The sequence below is a fragment of the Lichenostomus cassidix genome, chromosome 5 (genome assembly GCF_008360975.1).
Source record: "Lichenostomus cassidix isolate B80296 chromosome 5, HeHo_3.0, whole genome shotgun sequence".
NCBI classification, from domain to species: domain Eukaryota; kingdom Metazoa; phylum Chordata; class Aves; order Passeriformes; family Meliphagidae; genus Lichenostomus; species Lichenostomus cassidix.
The window spans coordinates 37,209,150-37,222,984 of NC_139486.1; the positions used below are offsets into that span (position 1 = coordinate 37,209,150).

Genomic DNA, 13,835 nt, shown 5'->3' on the forward strand with positions numbered 1-13,835 from the left:
GAATAAGGTGATCTGTGATTTTTATGTGAAGTCCAGAAGAGATGTGTTTGTAATGTGGATATTGCCTTCTAAAGTGTTTCTGATGCAGAACAAGGGTGACACAACCACTTCATGGCAGCTGAAGGTGTTTCCTAAAAGAAAAAGTAATATTAGTAACAAAGCCTGATCAACATCTCTTAACACTGTGGCCTGACCTTCTTATTACTCCCCTGGCACTGATTTAGGTCACTTGTCAGGAGTGGCCCCAGTAACATCAGCAGGATGTAGAATATGGGCAAAATTATCTCTGTCTGATACTATTTTCAGAAAAGAGCTTAGAGCAAGGATTCCTTTGCCCCTGTTCTTGCTCCAATCCATTTACAAAATAATAACATATAGATCTAACTGTAGTTTGCTGTCTTGTTAACATAAGGTATAAAAACAGTTTTTGAAAACAAAAGTAAAACCACTTAAGAATTCTGCTGTATTTTTTAAATGACACCTGGATACAGAGACTTCCACCAGACTTAGTTTGAGTGAGGTACTTCAAAAATTCCCTTTTGATATCCCTCCCTACCTTTTGATGTCTGATAATCATCTTTAAATTTAGAGTGCAGGGGACCATCTCTCTTTTTCTGAACTGCCACAAGTGCTGCACAATTGAGAAACTTTTGCAGTCTAGAGGTTATGGCTTTTGCTCTTTAGTGAAATGCAAATAGCATGAGTCATCTGCATTTCCCGGAACACCACTTCTCTTTTTCCCCTTGTCTTGTGAGTGCACTGTATTTTGCTAAGGTGGGAAATTAGATAGACAACACACAGATAAATGTTTTCACTCTTGACACAGCCAGAAACATTCAGGGCCAGACATTTACTTCCAGACCAGGGCTGGCTTGAGACAATCCAGAGACATGTGCAGCTACTTGGCTGATTTCTACTTTCTAGAGCAAACAAAACTCAACCATGTATGTGGAAAGCGCACCTTGGGGTGGGGTGTGTCCAAAACTGGTGATAATTTAAGCTCCATTTAAGGCTCATTGGGAATGATTGGATCTTTTCCACATTAGTGAGAGGCTCTGCAGCAAAGGTAACCTAACCTGAGCTTGCTAGGCTGAATATCACTTGTTTTATATGAACAGCCATTTGTTATCTTATTATTTACATTCATTGATCCATCTATTCTCTTGTCCTGTAGGATGAAATGGAAATACCTGGTGGCCCAGATTGGACGAATAGAAAGACCTTTCCAAATCACGCTGGTGTATTCAAACTGTGGAGCACAGGAGATTGGAGTACTGGCAGTTGGCTCCTTGCAGCTTAGAAACTGCTTTCATGGTATGCTGCTGTACAGCCTGGTTTGGAATAACCAAATGCATCCTCACCAAAATGGATGAGAGTGATGAGGGAGAGTCAGATAGGATTTAAATGAAAGATGAGTAACTCAGAATTATAGAACGGATTTAAGTGATCCTCTCTGCTTTTCAGATTTGCTGTGCTTGATCTTTGTATGGGAAAAAACAACAACAGGACTTATGGCGAATCCAGCAACAAGGATGAAAAATGTCCTTACCTAGATTATTTATCATTTAGTATTTTTCTTTCTTAACTAATGAAGAAAAAAAGACTACCCTGTGTAATCAAAGCCTTTTCCATACCTGGGCTTTTTCTAAAAAAATCTATGAAGAAAATAAATATTTATCTGCCCCCAATGGGGTTGGTTTGCTACTGCCAGGCTGAGAATTTCTATCTAAAATGAAAATAATTGGAATGTAATTATTTTCTCCAAACCACTGAGTTCCCAGCTAAGACCTCAGTTTTACCTGGAGCGTACAGTTTTGTTCTGAATGTCATGCAAATGATCCTCAGTGGCTGTGCAGAGCCTTGCTAATGTCATTTAGGCTTCTTGGAAGTGCAAGAGTCTGTTGGCACAGGCAGTCTTCAGGCTGGGGAAATAATCATCTTCGCTTCCTGCATTTCATGAGTTAATATAATGTTATTGCTTCCATTTTGCAGACTCTGTAGAAATAGCTTGGAATGTAACATAAAAAGAAAACACTCGTTTCACAGAGCTGTTTTATAATATATTGTGAGCCTGGTTTTGATCATATTAGAGATTTAATTGTAGTCATTAATCTTTTAATTTAACTAATGCTATATTTTTAATGTAATATTTTTTGACAGTCCTAGAGTTCTGAGGGGATGCTTACAGCCTGAAGCACTGTGCTCCCAGTTTCTAAATAACCTGATGCATGTATCTGGCACAACACAGTCCCATGAAAAGATACTGTTTCAGATTGTGTACTGGGATTGCTGCAGAGGTGTTCTTTTCTCTTTCTCCTGCAATTGGTGCCCTAACTTTTTCACTCTTTCCAGAGTAGTGATAATCCTAATGGAACTTCTGTGCAGAGCTCTGCTGAAGGGCAGCAGGTCCATAACAGAGCTGTGCACATATGCATCCACAGGACAGGCTGGGGGCATTGAGAGTCATGCTTTTGGGAAATATCAGACTTTAAAAGTGTATTCAGCCTGGCTGATGGGTACCTGTGCAGTCAGTCAAATGCTCCCAGATTATGATTGACTAGACTAGTCAGGGTGCATGAATAAAGTTCTTGTACAGTGAGCCAACTCGCTGGGGAAGCAGCTACTTCATGGGCTGGGTGCCACAGCTGGAAGCTGGCAAAGAAATGAGTCAGCACCTGAAATGCTGGTTAAACCTGAGCCTCAACAGGGCATAGCAGTGTGTATCTCAGGGCTGGAGCTGTATGAGTGTCCCTGCCTCCAGCAGCAGAGTGCTATGCAGCCTGTCACAGCTGCCTGGCCGGTGCACAGTCACGTCTGCAGAAATGAGGAGCACATCACAGTGGGAAACTGCAAGGCCCTTCATTAAAAAAAAATAAAAATCTGGAGATAGCACAAACACAGAAGAAGCAGCATGTGAGAAAGAAAAGACCAATAAATTTGGTCCAGGAATCTCATGCTGAATAGAAACCTACATGGAAAAAGCAAAGGACAAGGTCCTACATGTGAAGGCTGATGTACATGAATGGTCATACACATTCTGTCAGCTCATTTCTGCATGTTATAATCTTTTTTTGAACATTAGATAAAGAATATCAAGATCTTTTTATATATGACAAAGGCTCCATCTTCCCGTGCATTCATGGAGGTTGTGTCAGCCAGCTACAGATCTGTGAGTTCATCAGTGATTGCCCTGCCAAAGAACAGGAAGGAGTGAGGTGTGGTGAGTATGTGGTGTGGTGCTTCGTGGGAACCTTCATCCCATTAGAAGAAATAATTTAGAATAAAAAAAAAGTTGAATTGATTCCATCTTTAGATTAATTCAGTGATTTACCTCCTGAATTAATTTGGCCAATTAACATTAATTGGATACCAAGATTCTCTTTGAAAATTCACCCTATATAGAATATTTTTTTTTTTTAAATTGATTAGGTTTCTTAAGTATTGAAGTAAGGAGCTCAGTGACCTTCCTTCCATAGTTACTGCTACTTCAGAGAAAGGCAAAACCTTATTTACATGTCTGCAATGTACATTTACATGTCAAGAATTAAACCTTCCCTTCAAGGAAAGGTGCTAATCATCTTTCTACTGTCAGTGAACAGCAATGCCATGAATCTGTCTTTCCAAGATCCCATGATCTGCACATCAGGATAGAGAAATCCCCTAACAGTATATGTGGTGCTGAGAAACATTGTTTAGCTTTGGTGCAAGTACAGTGACAGAGAGATCTAAAATAATGTTTATTTGCCTTCCTTTAAGTAGACACAAAACTCTGTGATGCCTGCAATTTCATGTGCAGCAAGACCTTTATAAACATGCAGGAGTGATTTGCTATTCCTTAGATTACAGGAGCTTCAGTTTTGCACAGTATTTAGAGTAGGACAGCACAACAAAGTCTCGAATATTTCCAGAAGCCAAGTATTGGATTTATAATGGTGACTCTGGAAATAAACAAATGAGACTTATTTTGACAGTGTAGCATAGGTTGGGTAACTTAGACAACCACAATGGATTTTCACTTTTGTTACTGTTTGTGTTCTTCCATAATCAAGTTTCACCTGTTTCCTTCTTTTTTTTGTTCTTAATTGTAGACAGTCTCCCAGAGGGCTCCCATTGCTCTTTTGAAGAAGGTCCATGTGGCTGGACACTGAATGAAACTGCAGCATCTCCTTGGTCTATTCGGGGCTTTTCTGAAATGATTCAAGACCACTCATTTGTAGGGTCTACTTTGCAAGCCACTGGCGGTAGGTTCCTCACAGTTCTCTCTCCCACACTCTGTATATGCATGTACACAATAGCCTTGAACTTCAGGTTTTTAAATTGGTTTAAAAATTTTGGCAACATTGCCAAATGAACTTTCGCATCAGTATCATCTCTAACAACTTTAAATGTAGCTAAAATTAACTTTTGAACGTGCCCCAAAACTTTATATTAAATAAGTTTTGCAAAAAAATTAACACAAAACTATCAGAGACAAGGATTCTCCTTCACCTTTAAAGAAATCATATAATGATTTAAAAATCAAATAATCCTTCTTCCTCTTATGAGCTATGCAGTACTTATTATCATGTTGCTTAGTGCTTCAGCAGCAATATGATAACGGCTGCATCACAAGGTAAAAATTGCCTAACAGAGCTAGGCAGTTTGCAAAAACAAATATTTTGAAGATCCTTGACAGACTCTGATAGTGGGTTAGGAAGCGCATCACATATTAGAATATCCTAAGTCATCGTACACATTCTGTGCCATAAAAAAGAGTAAAATAATTCCCAGAACTGTCAACTTGCTAAATAAGAAGGAGGGAAGCCCCCCCTCACCTGTTCAGGCTGAAGGTCAGAAGTGTTTGCACACATGAGTCTTGCCTCACAGTTCCCTGTCAAAATGAAGGGTTTCCTGTTTGTCTCTTGAGAGCTTATAAAGCTCTCCCTGGAAACAAAGACTGCAAAGAAACTCTTCCAGCCCAGTGTTTGTCTCAGCAAGAGTCATTGGTGCTAGTGGTGTGGGAATTAGGGGTGTAGATTGGTGTGTTCCTCTGTCTGTGAAGATCTTGAGTGGTATCTGAGGTTTATGCACTCATGTTCCAAGAAAAGGTTTGGGATGTCAGCTTGTGTGCTGCTGAAATCTATCAGAGTGTTTACTATAACCTCACTAAAAGATTTGCTCTCAAGCCATGCTTACAGCTTCATATGCATATTTACCTACATCAACATTAATGATGCTAAATTATTTCAAGAGATTACACAAAAGAACAAAAGATAATTTTGTGGGTTTTGATTCACTTTTGTGTTCACAGGACACTTCCTCTACCTGCGAGCAGACAGCACAAAGACAAGTGGTATGGCTAGGGCTTACAGCACCAGCTTGCCAGCCAGTATTGCCACTGAAGGCTACCAGGTGTGTCATTCTGTCTTAGCAACTTTGTGGAGTAAATCATCAGGCTGTAGGCACTATTTGCACAATCAGCCTGTTCTCCTGTCCCTCTGCACACTCTACACGACACTGGAAAGCAGAAGAGTTGGCTGTACTGCCTAGCTGGATAGTTTTTGCAAACTGGAAAGGAGATGTGAAGTGCATCCCCAGTAAGGGAAAGCAGGAGCCCCAGATCAACTACTCATCATGAAAATATCCCCAGCCTAACTATACAACTCCTCCTCTGAAAGGTGCCCAGCAGCTGAATTGTGTGGGGCATCCAGGGTTTGTAGAAAAGGGAGCTGTCTGGCTGGGCCACTGAGCCTTTCAGTACATCTGCTGTTGAGATTTCTCTTCATAAATTCTGCAATACCATTGCAGGAGTTAATAAACTTGGTAGTTTCACTGAGAACAGGAGTGTGGTTAGAAGGCGTTAGAGTTTCCAGAAATAGATGAATATAATAAACTTCTGATCCCATTCTTCAGGAATTTCAAAAGGTTAGTGCAACCTGCTCTTGATAAAATCATGTAATTTGCCTTCTGGCTCTGAGGTGCTGGAATTAAAAGTATTAAGTAATATTATAGTCATAACAATTAGGAAAATTGAGCTTCAAGTTTGAGCTGGAGTCCAGCCTTGCTAGGGGGAAAAAGAGAAAGATTTGATGCCTCCTAATTAGAGCTGGGAAAATAAATACAGTGTAGGGGGCAGAAATATAACTTTGGCATTTATATTTATTTATAAATCCAGGTAAAATTTGCTGGATGGTTCCAACAAAATAAAATGTGATTTGAGATAGGTTCACAAAACCAGGAGAGGAGAAGCAGTAGCTGTTGGTTATTGTGTAGAGGTCACAGGAGATCTGGATCCATTCTCTCCTCCCCGGGGAAGGATTTGAGCCCAAATTGCAGGAGCAAGGAACTTCTGGGGTTGTTCTTTGCAGAACACAAATGTATAGTCCCTTTTCTGTCAGTACTGGAGCTCTCTGTAACATAAAGAGCAGCTGAGCATTCAAAGCAGTAGTAGAAATGGCAATTTTCTCTTTCTCTGTGGCAAACTGGAAGTGGTTGCTCCAAAGAAAGAGGAGCAAGTCCTGCTTCCAAATATTCTTTGGCCTGGTGATTTTGTTGTTCACTTATCATAGGGGGGCTAGAATGCAGCTGGTGCCTATGAGTTGGAGCAGGTGTATGGACTGAGGTTTCCTGCTTCTAGAGACAGTCTAATTCTTGTTGCAAAAGTATTTGGGGCAGGACAGCTCTCCCCTCGGCGAAGGCAGTAATAGGGAAATCAGTCCTCTAACCCAGATGGTGTCTGAGGCTGTGGATATTGTCATCCGTGGTTGAAGAACAGCTGCCTAGCAGGAGTCAGTCAGGGTCTTCCCTGAGAAAATTCTGTGGTAGTAATGGTGCTGAGCCAAATACAATCAGTGAGTGGGGGTTTAGTGATCTCTGTCATTGAACAGCTTGATCCAGGCTCAGAGGTTTTGTGTCTCAAATTCCCAACGAGGGAAGAAGTGACTGCCCTTCTCTTTTTGTCACAGGTAACCATTCTTTTCCTCTTCTTCCTCCATTACAGATTCAGTTCTCAGTGCATGTTTTTGGAAGCTACAATGGTACAGTCTCCTTCTCTCTCAGGGAAGAGATAAAGGGAGCTCCAATCACCTTGCCAGTATGGGAGAGAGCAGGGAGCTGGAGTGACCACTGGTTTCTCATCACCTTACCAATGCCAGTGCTGCAGAACCGGTAAGAGCTCCACCATCAGTAGCCAGAGTTGTCCCTATAGATTTAGTAAATCGTTACTGTCTTTGTTGTGAAGTGTCACTTCCATTCCTGCCTTCTTTCAGGGCCACTTCAAGTGACTCTGCTTGCTCAGGAAGTATTCTGTCATAAGTGCATATCTCTGTGCACATGTTTAGCTCAACACAAGCCCACACCATGTGAGTGCACTTCTGTGCAGCCTCAAACAGTGCTTAGGTTTTGGGAACAGCAAGCATCTGTACTAGAAACCTTTTTCAATCTGAGTAAGCCAGTGTACTCACAGTGGCAAAGTGCTCCCAGCAGGGAAACAGCTGTATTTACGTAGCTGCACTTTGTACTCCCACAGTGAAAAACACTCACATGAGTCAAATGGGTGATAATCCCACAGTTTAGCCAATATCACTGTCCACTTTAGGATCTCTGTCAGTCCAGCCTGGGCAGCTGGAGATCCTTCATTAACACATTACTGATGCAATAATCTTGGGAAAAGACTTTAGCCCAAATGAGCCTTGCACTAAAATTTTCACAGGTTTAGATGTGGAAATACAGTGCGACATTGGTTTTCAAATGAAGTAAATTATTGAAGATTTAAAGAATTTCAATGGAATCTAGTTTTATTCAGATATTTCTCCCCCATCACTTAGTGTCACTCAATCTCAAGCCAGGTAGCTGCTGTTGGTAGCTGGTTATTTTGCATGACATAAAAGTTTTTTTTTCAATTTCTCCAATCTGGTTGGGTTTTTTTTTTTTGCATATTCCTCAGGAAGGACTGTTTCACATGAAACTTAAGACAAAGAGCCCCTCCAAGTCTATACAGTGAATCTTGTAAATGGAAATGTATCTACCCAATATTGGCAATAAATAATGTCTCAAAATTCCATGGAATACAGGGTGTGAGGATATTCCTTTAACTTCAACTATTCTCTGCATCTTTGTGTAAAAGGAAAGGATTTGGGTCTGGATGTGATACCTATTCAGACCCAAGCAGCAGTAAAAGAGAGAGAGAGAAAAAAAAGTTGTTCTACCCTCTTTCTAGTTTAATTTCATGATTACCTTTGGGTCTCAGTATTATCATGTGTCCACCATACACATCTTTGCCATGAACGATTCCTTTAGGGTAGGATTGGTCTGCCTGCTGGCACGGTGTTTAATATTCTTGTCTGACACAGTCTGAAGCCCTGTGGATTAGCATCTGTTTAGTTATGCATATGTAAAGTATGACCAGTGAATTAATGCAGAATAGCTCTTTTCTCTGGGCACAGCAGAGACCAAGGGTCTCTTCAGAGATATTTAAGACCTTCTGCCTCCTCTGATATACAGTCCCTTATGCTTGTTCCCTGAAGCCTCCAATTTCTGTATCAGCTCATAATTCTGAAGCAGAATGGATCTTATGTGGCAGAAGGGAATGGACAGCAAGATGCTTTTTTGGAGCACTAGTCAACATGGCACGAAAAAAATTATATTCAAATACTGTAATGTTTGAAAAAGTTGCTATAGCAGGTCATGAACTGCTTGATGGGGCTAGAAGAAAAAAAGCCTTAGCAAAAAGAATGAGGAGGACATGAAGGTGCTATATAGTTAGTTTTTAGCAAGACCTTCATCCAATGAATTTATTTCGTAGGAATGAAGGAAGACAAACTATAATTTGCTTATCAGCCTCCCAGCTGGGCACCTAGCTACTTGGAAAACTGTTTCTGGTGATCAGCTGGCAAATTCACTCACTTGGTTCACACAAACAAGAGAAAAGACTACTATCAGGAGAAAAGCAAACAGGGAGAAGACCAGACATCAGAGAGCTGGAGAACGTAATTTTTTGGAGTCAGGAGAATGTGATCAATGAAGAGGAGCACTGGAAACCCCTCTGGCTAACATAGCACTGAGTTCAAAAGACAAATTCCTCCACTTTTTCTGAAGTTATGAGGAAGGGGAGTCATACAGAGCCTGGAGGTTATGAAATGTCTGTTCTCATGCACTGAGGGAGGGTGGTCATCCCTCAAAGTCCCACTTGTACTCAGCTGGGGCAGAAAACTACCCTGTAGTGCAGTGCCTGGGACTCTCTTCTGCTTTGTCTCCATGGCCCAGATGCTGCAGGTTGGTTCTGTGACTATGCCTGTGGGTCCTAGAAGTGCCCTGGTTCTGGGCTCAGGGTGCTCTGACTCTCTTCTGTCAAACAGCTGGGGGAGTAATTGTCATGTGTCAGTAGACTTCTGTATGAGATTAAAAAATGCAAAGCTCTTGCTAAGCCTGCTAATGAAGAGGAGGGTTTCTGTAGGAAGGGGATCTGATGACAAATTCCCCGACTAACACCACAGCTAAGAGGTCATTCAAGAGACCCTTGATTTGCATTTGCTGCACTTACTCCCAGAGTGCTCAGATCCTGAATGTGTGGATGCATTCATTTCAGCACAAGGGGTCATTCTTGAGTTGGGGTAAAGCAGTTTATCCCTAAAGATTTATATGCAGCTGTGCAACATTATACTAACTGTGGATATCAACCAACATTTGGTTGGTGGGTGGAATGCACACACACACTTCATTGCCACTAATTTTGGACAAGTGTGTTTCCAGGCTGAATGATTAATGTGTTCAGCAGGTCAGTGCTTGATCTCTCATAAACCATCATTGAGCTTTACCAGTGACAGCAGTAGAGGTCCTGTCCATATGCTTTTAATAAGCTCTAAGTGGACTGGACATCAGACATCTGTTTATTTCTGAAATGTAATGAAAAACAATTCAGTCCTATCCATTAGAAGGAGATCCTTCAGCCCATTTTCTTCCTTCCTCCTGAATTCAGGAGGTAACACTGCACATGCGATGTGACAGAGCTCCTACATAAGCAACACCTGGTCACAGTGGAAAAAGATGAGACAGCTCAGAGACCTAATTCTTCAGGGAATTATGGCTGAAATTACAAATGTCTTACCCTTCTGAAATAAACTCAAGTGACCTTGTTGAGTTACACTGGCTGAGGATCAGGCCCAAGACATTTGGATATTCTGTTCAGTTTTCACACTATCTCTTTAGGGGTGGAAGGAAGGAGATTTTTTTTTTCCCAGTCTAATTGCCTAACTGTTTCTGGTAATTGAATATGGATGGTTGTGTATAACAATTAGTGGGGGACATTCACTTGTAGGTATGTGCAGATAGCAGGGGAAATAGAGCTCTCATTCTTGTTCCCCATGAAATGTGAAATTATATGAATGTTGTGGTGCTTACAAGGGGTTGATGTGTATCTATAGCAAGGCTTCTCAGCTGGACTTGTCTGGAAGAAAAATTGTAAGTAGTGATGATCTTTTTTCCATGAGAAGGGAACACTGTATTTTTAGGGGGGTTGTTTGTTGGTTTGGTTTGGTTTTTCCCCCTCCTACTCCTTTGCTGGTCTTCTCTAAAATGTCTGTCTTATTGCTAAGGTTTCAACTGGAACTCCTGGCAACCTGGGGCTGGAATTCCCAAGCTGACATTGCTATCGACAATATTACCTTTGGCCTGGACTGCTTCACTGATGGTGAGCTACAAATGTTGCAGCATCCCCTAAAAAATTTGGGTAGCGTCATCAGCATCCCAGAGATCCAGGACACATGCTCTGTTCTCCCCACAGAGTGTGCATGGATCATTTCTGTCAGCTTTTGCAGCACAATGCCATTTTATCTCAGACCTACTGAGGACTGCAAGTAGAGGCAATTTTACTCGGTATCAGTCTCCTAGTGCTCTTTTTTTTCTGTTAACTGGGATATTCTGTATCACATAGTTGAGACCTGTCTGTGTGTCTTGGCAAGAAACACTGGACTTATTCCTTAGCCCCTAAATGGAAGGATTACATCACACTGTTTTTCCACAGTCCCTGCTGATCTATGCACCCTGGCAATTGAGAGCTGAAGTGAATTTGTTGAAATCAAAGGGAAAGTCACCATATTTTAGTGGAAAAAAGGAAGGAAATGAAGGAATAAATTGACTCTCTGACAATAAAATTTAGATCACTCCAACAAGTTTGTTTTAGTTTGTACGGAGGTACATCACTGCCAAATATATAACAGCTTTCCTTTGCTTTGTTACTGTGAACATGACTGACAACTATTCCACAGAAAAATGGAGACAGTGCTACCCTTGGAAACATGTTAGCAAGAGTTGTAGTGGATTTTCTTAGCAGAAAAAGGGAAAGAAGTTAGATAGTTGAACTACTTGCAAATATTAGAAACTGCCTTCTTTTTGTCCCTGGGGAAAGAACGTGCTCTGTTGTAACAGAACTGGAAGATATGCAACGTTTGAGTGGTGATTTCTGTTGCAGACAAAATGTGGATTGGTGGTCCTGTGCCACACCGTGTGTCACCACACCCAATGTGTCAGCATTTAGGGTAATAGCACATCCCTGCAGTGGCTATCTGTAGCCTAGCACAACATATGGGAAGGCTTATATCAAAATAGATGTGTGAAAAGCTCATCAACAAAAGCCACTATTCCTTCCCATCTTTTTCTGATTCAGTGTCCTGTTCTCTGTCCCTTTGTTCTGTGTGCACTGAAACCACTCTTCTATAAAATGCTAAGTACACACATTTTCATTTGAAATTGAGAGGAAAAGATGTTCCTGAATGGTAATTTCATTTTTTCCCTCCAGCTCCTAAACAACTCTGACTCCCAAATGCTCTGGGACCTCCATGCTAACACTTTGTTTTGAAATCTTGAGGAAACTGAAGGGAGTGACTCCAGATTTGCTTGTGCCAGCTGTTGTGCTGGCTGGAGTTTACTGCCCTCATGGGAGTAGATAGATCCTCCAGTTTACCCACAGACATTTTGCTGGGCGTGCTGTAGGTACACATCCTTGGCAAACAGCTGGGCTGTAAATGCCCCTGCAGCAATGTTATTGGAGCTCATCCATTAGGCTGCCCAAGATACTTCTTATTTTCAATTGGGATAAATTGCACTGATGTCCAGGAGCAGCTGGCACTTACCCCATCTGAAGGCATGACCCAGAGATGTGTGAGTCATGCAGAAGAAAGACATCACGAAGGGAACATGTTTCTCAGAAGCCTTGCACTTGCCACTGTTCCTTGAATCCTCTTTGCAAATTGACGTTTTCTCGCCTCTGAAAGCAGCCCCCTTGTATTTGTCTTCTCATGACTTTAATTCAGTTAGGCTGCAGAGAAGCCCAGCAGCTCTGCTGTGTTTTCAGTAATGAAATTACTTCTCCCTGGCAAGGACAGGTTTCAGATGTCAGAGACAGAGCCAATTAAAATCCAAGCAGTGAATTCTTTTCATGAGGGCGGCAGGAAGGATGTATGGCAGGAAGGAAGAATTTGCTGCTTGCTAGGATGTAAATATTATTTTCTCCATCTCTTTCAATCTTGCAGTTCAACAGTCTACAAAACCCAGTGCTGAATGAAAGCACTGTTTGTGTACACAAGATGGGAAAGAAGGTGAGGTTTTCTATATAACTCAAAATTGAGAGGAAAGGTTCAGTGAGATTTAAGAGAACAACTGGGTAGTGAGGGCAGCTCAAGAGACATCAATAAGAACAAAACCCAAACAGACCATTCTTTGGATGGCAGCTCCTGGGCATTGACAGATGCTTTTCCCTGTTAAAAAGGTGAGATGAAACCACATTTTGGCTTATACAATCATCTTGTGTAAGACAGTGTCACAGGCTGGATGATGTATGTGTTTCATTGTGAGAACTCTAGGCAGACAGGCATAAAGATACCTCATTGTTTCAGTTAACTAGTGCTTTCCTAGGAAGAGGTCTGAATTTTGAGTGTCTTAATATGAAAATGTGGACTGGCACAGCAAATAGAATGCTGGTAGTTGCCCTCCTCACTGCCTTTATTATTATCTTTTGCTGCTCTCACCATTGTATTGTTCCAATTAAGATCACAGGTCTGTGGTCTATCAAACTCTACTGCCTCAGCCTAGAAATTGCATTTCAGTCTATGCATTATTTGCAATTTCCCAGAAGACTGTTTTATAAATGGCAAGGCTGTCCAAAAAGAGCTATTGTATAGCGTATCTCTACTTCTTGATTTTAGAGTCCCTGACTCAGTAAAGCCTGGTTCTGTGGACCTGCCTGTCTCTTTGCTTGAGGTGAATGGTGGGGAGTGGTTCAAGCCTCATTACTGCCTCCTTTCACTGATTTAAGAAGGTGTTGACTAGAAATGCAATAGGTCAGCCAAAGGGGTGGGAAAGGGGAAGCTAGTGCAGCTTCTCCATTCTCTGTCCCACTGCAGGACGAGCTGGAGAGGCTCTCAGGGATACTGCAACCTTCATTAGTAAGATGGGATCTCTGAGGAGACCATTGACACCTTGAAGATCCTGTGAGGCATCTTACTCAGACTAATCTCAGCCATCTGTCTCTATTTTCATTACAGTCCCAGAGACACTGGAGAAGGAGTGAATTACTTGAGCTCTCTGGCTGCAGAAGATGCCCTGTCTTTCTCCTTTACACTTCCCTCTGTCTCTTTTCAATGAGGAAATTAATATTAGCTAAAACAGAGAAAGGAAGTCTGTGCTCTTCATATTCTTCTGATATAGATACACCTTAATATGAATTAATTCTTGTTCCCTTCTGTTCACTCTACAGTCGACATATTGCCTATTAGAAGAGGAAGTGGAAACTAAAATAGACTAGAGCACCAGCCCCTGGGTCCCAGGGCTACACTATGTTTGTAGAAAATGCCACCTTACAA

The 13,835-nt window shown here is 41.5% G+C and overlaps 1 protein-coding gene across 1 annotated transcript in view; it reads left to right on the forward strand.

The window, feature by feature from the left end:
- LTK (leukocyte receptor tyrosine kinase) overlaps positions 1-13,835 on the forward strand; it is a 92,091-nt gene that overhangs the window by 50,118 nt on the left and 28,138 nt on the right. Inside the window, exons 5-10 of the mRNA XM_085062392.1 lie at positions 1,175-1,314; positions 3,083-3,220; positions 4,089-4,241; positions 5,291-5,391; positions 6,980-7,146; positions 10,572-10,666. Coding sequence (XP_084918518.1) covers positions 1,175-1,314; positions 3,083-3,220; positions 4,089-4,241; positions 5,291-5,391; positions 6,980-7,146; positions 10,572-10,666 — 794 coding nt within the window. The remainder of the gene's footprint in view (positions 1-1,174; positions 1,315-3,082; positions 3,221-4,088; positions 4,242-5,290; positions 5,392-6,979; positions 7,147-10,571; positions 10,667-13,835) is intronic.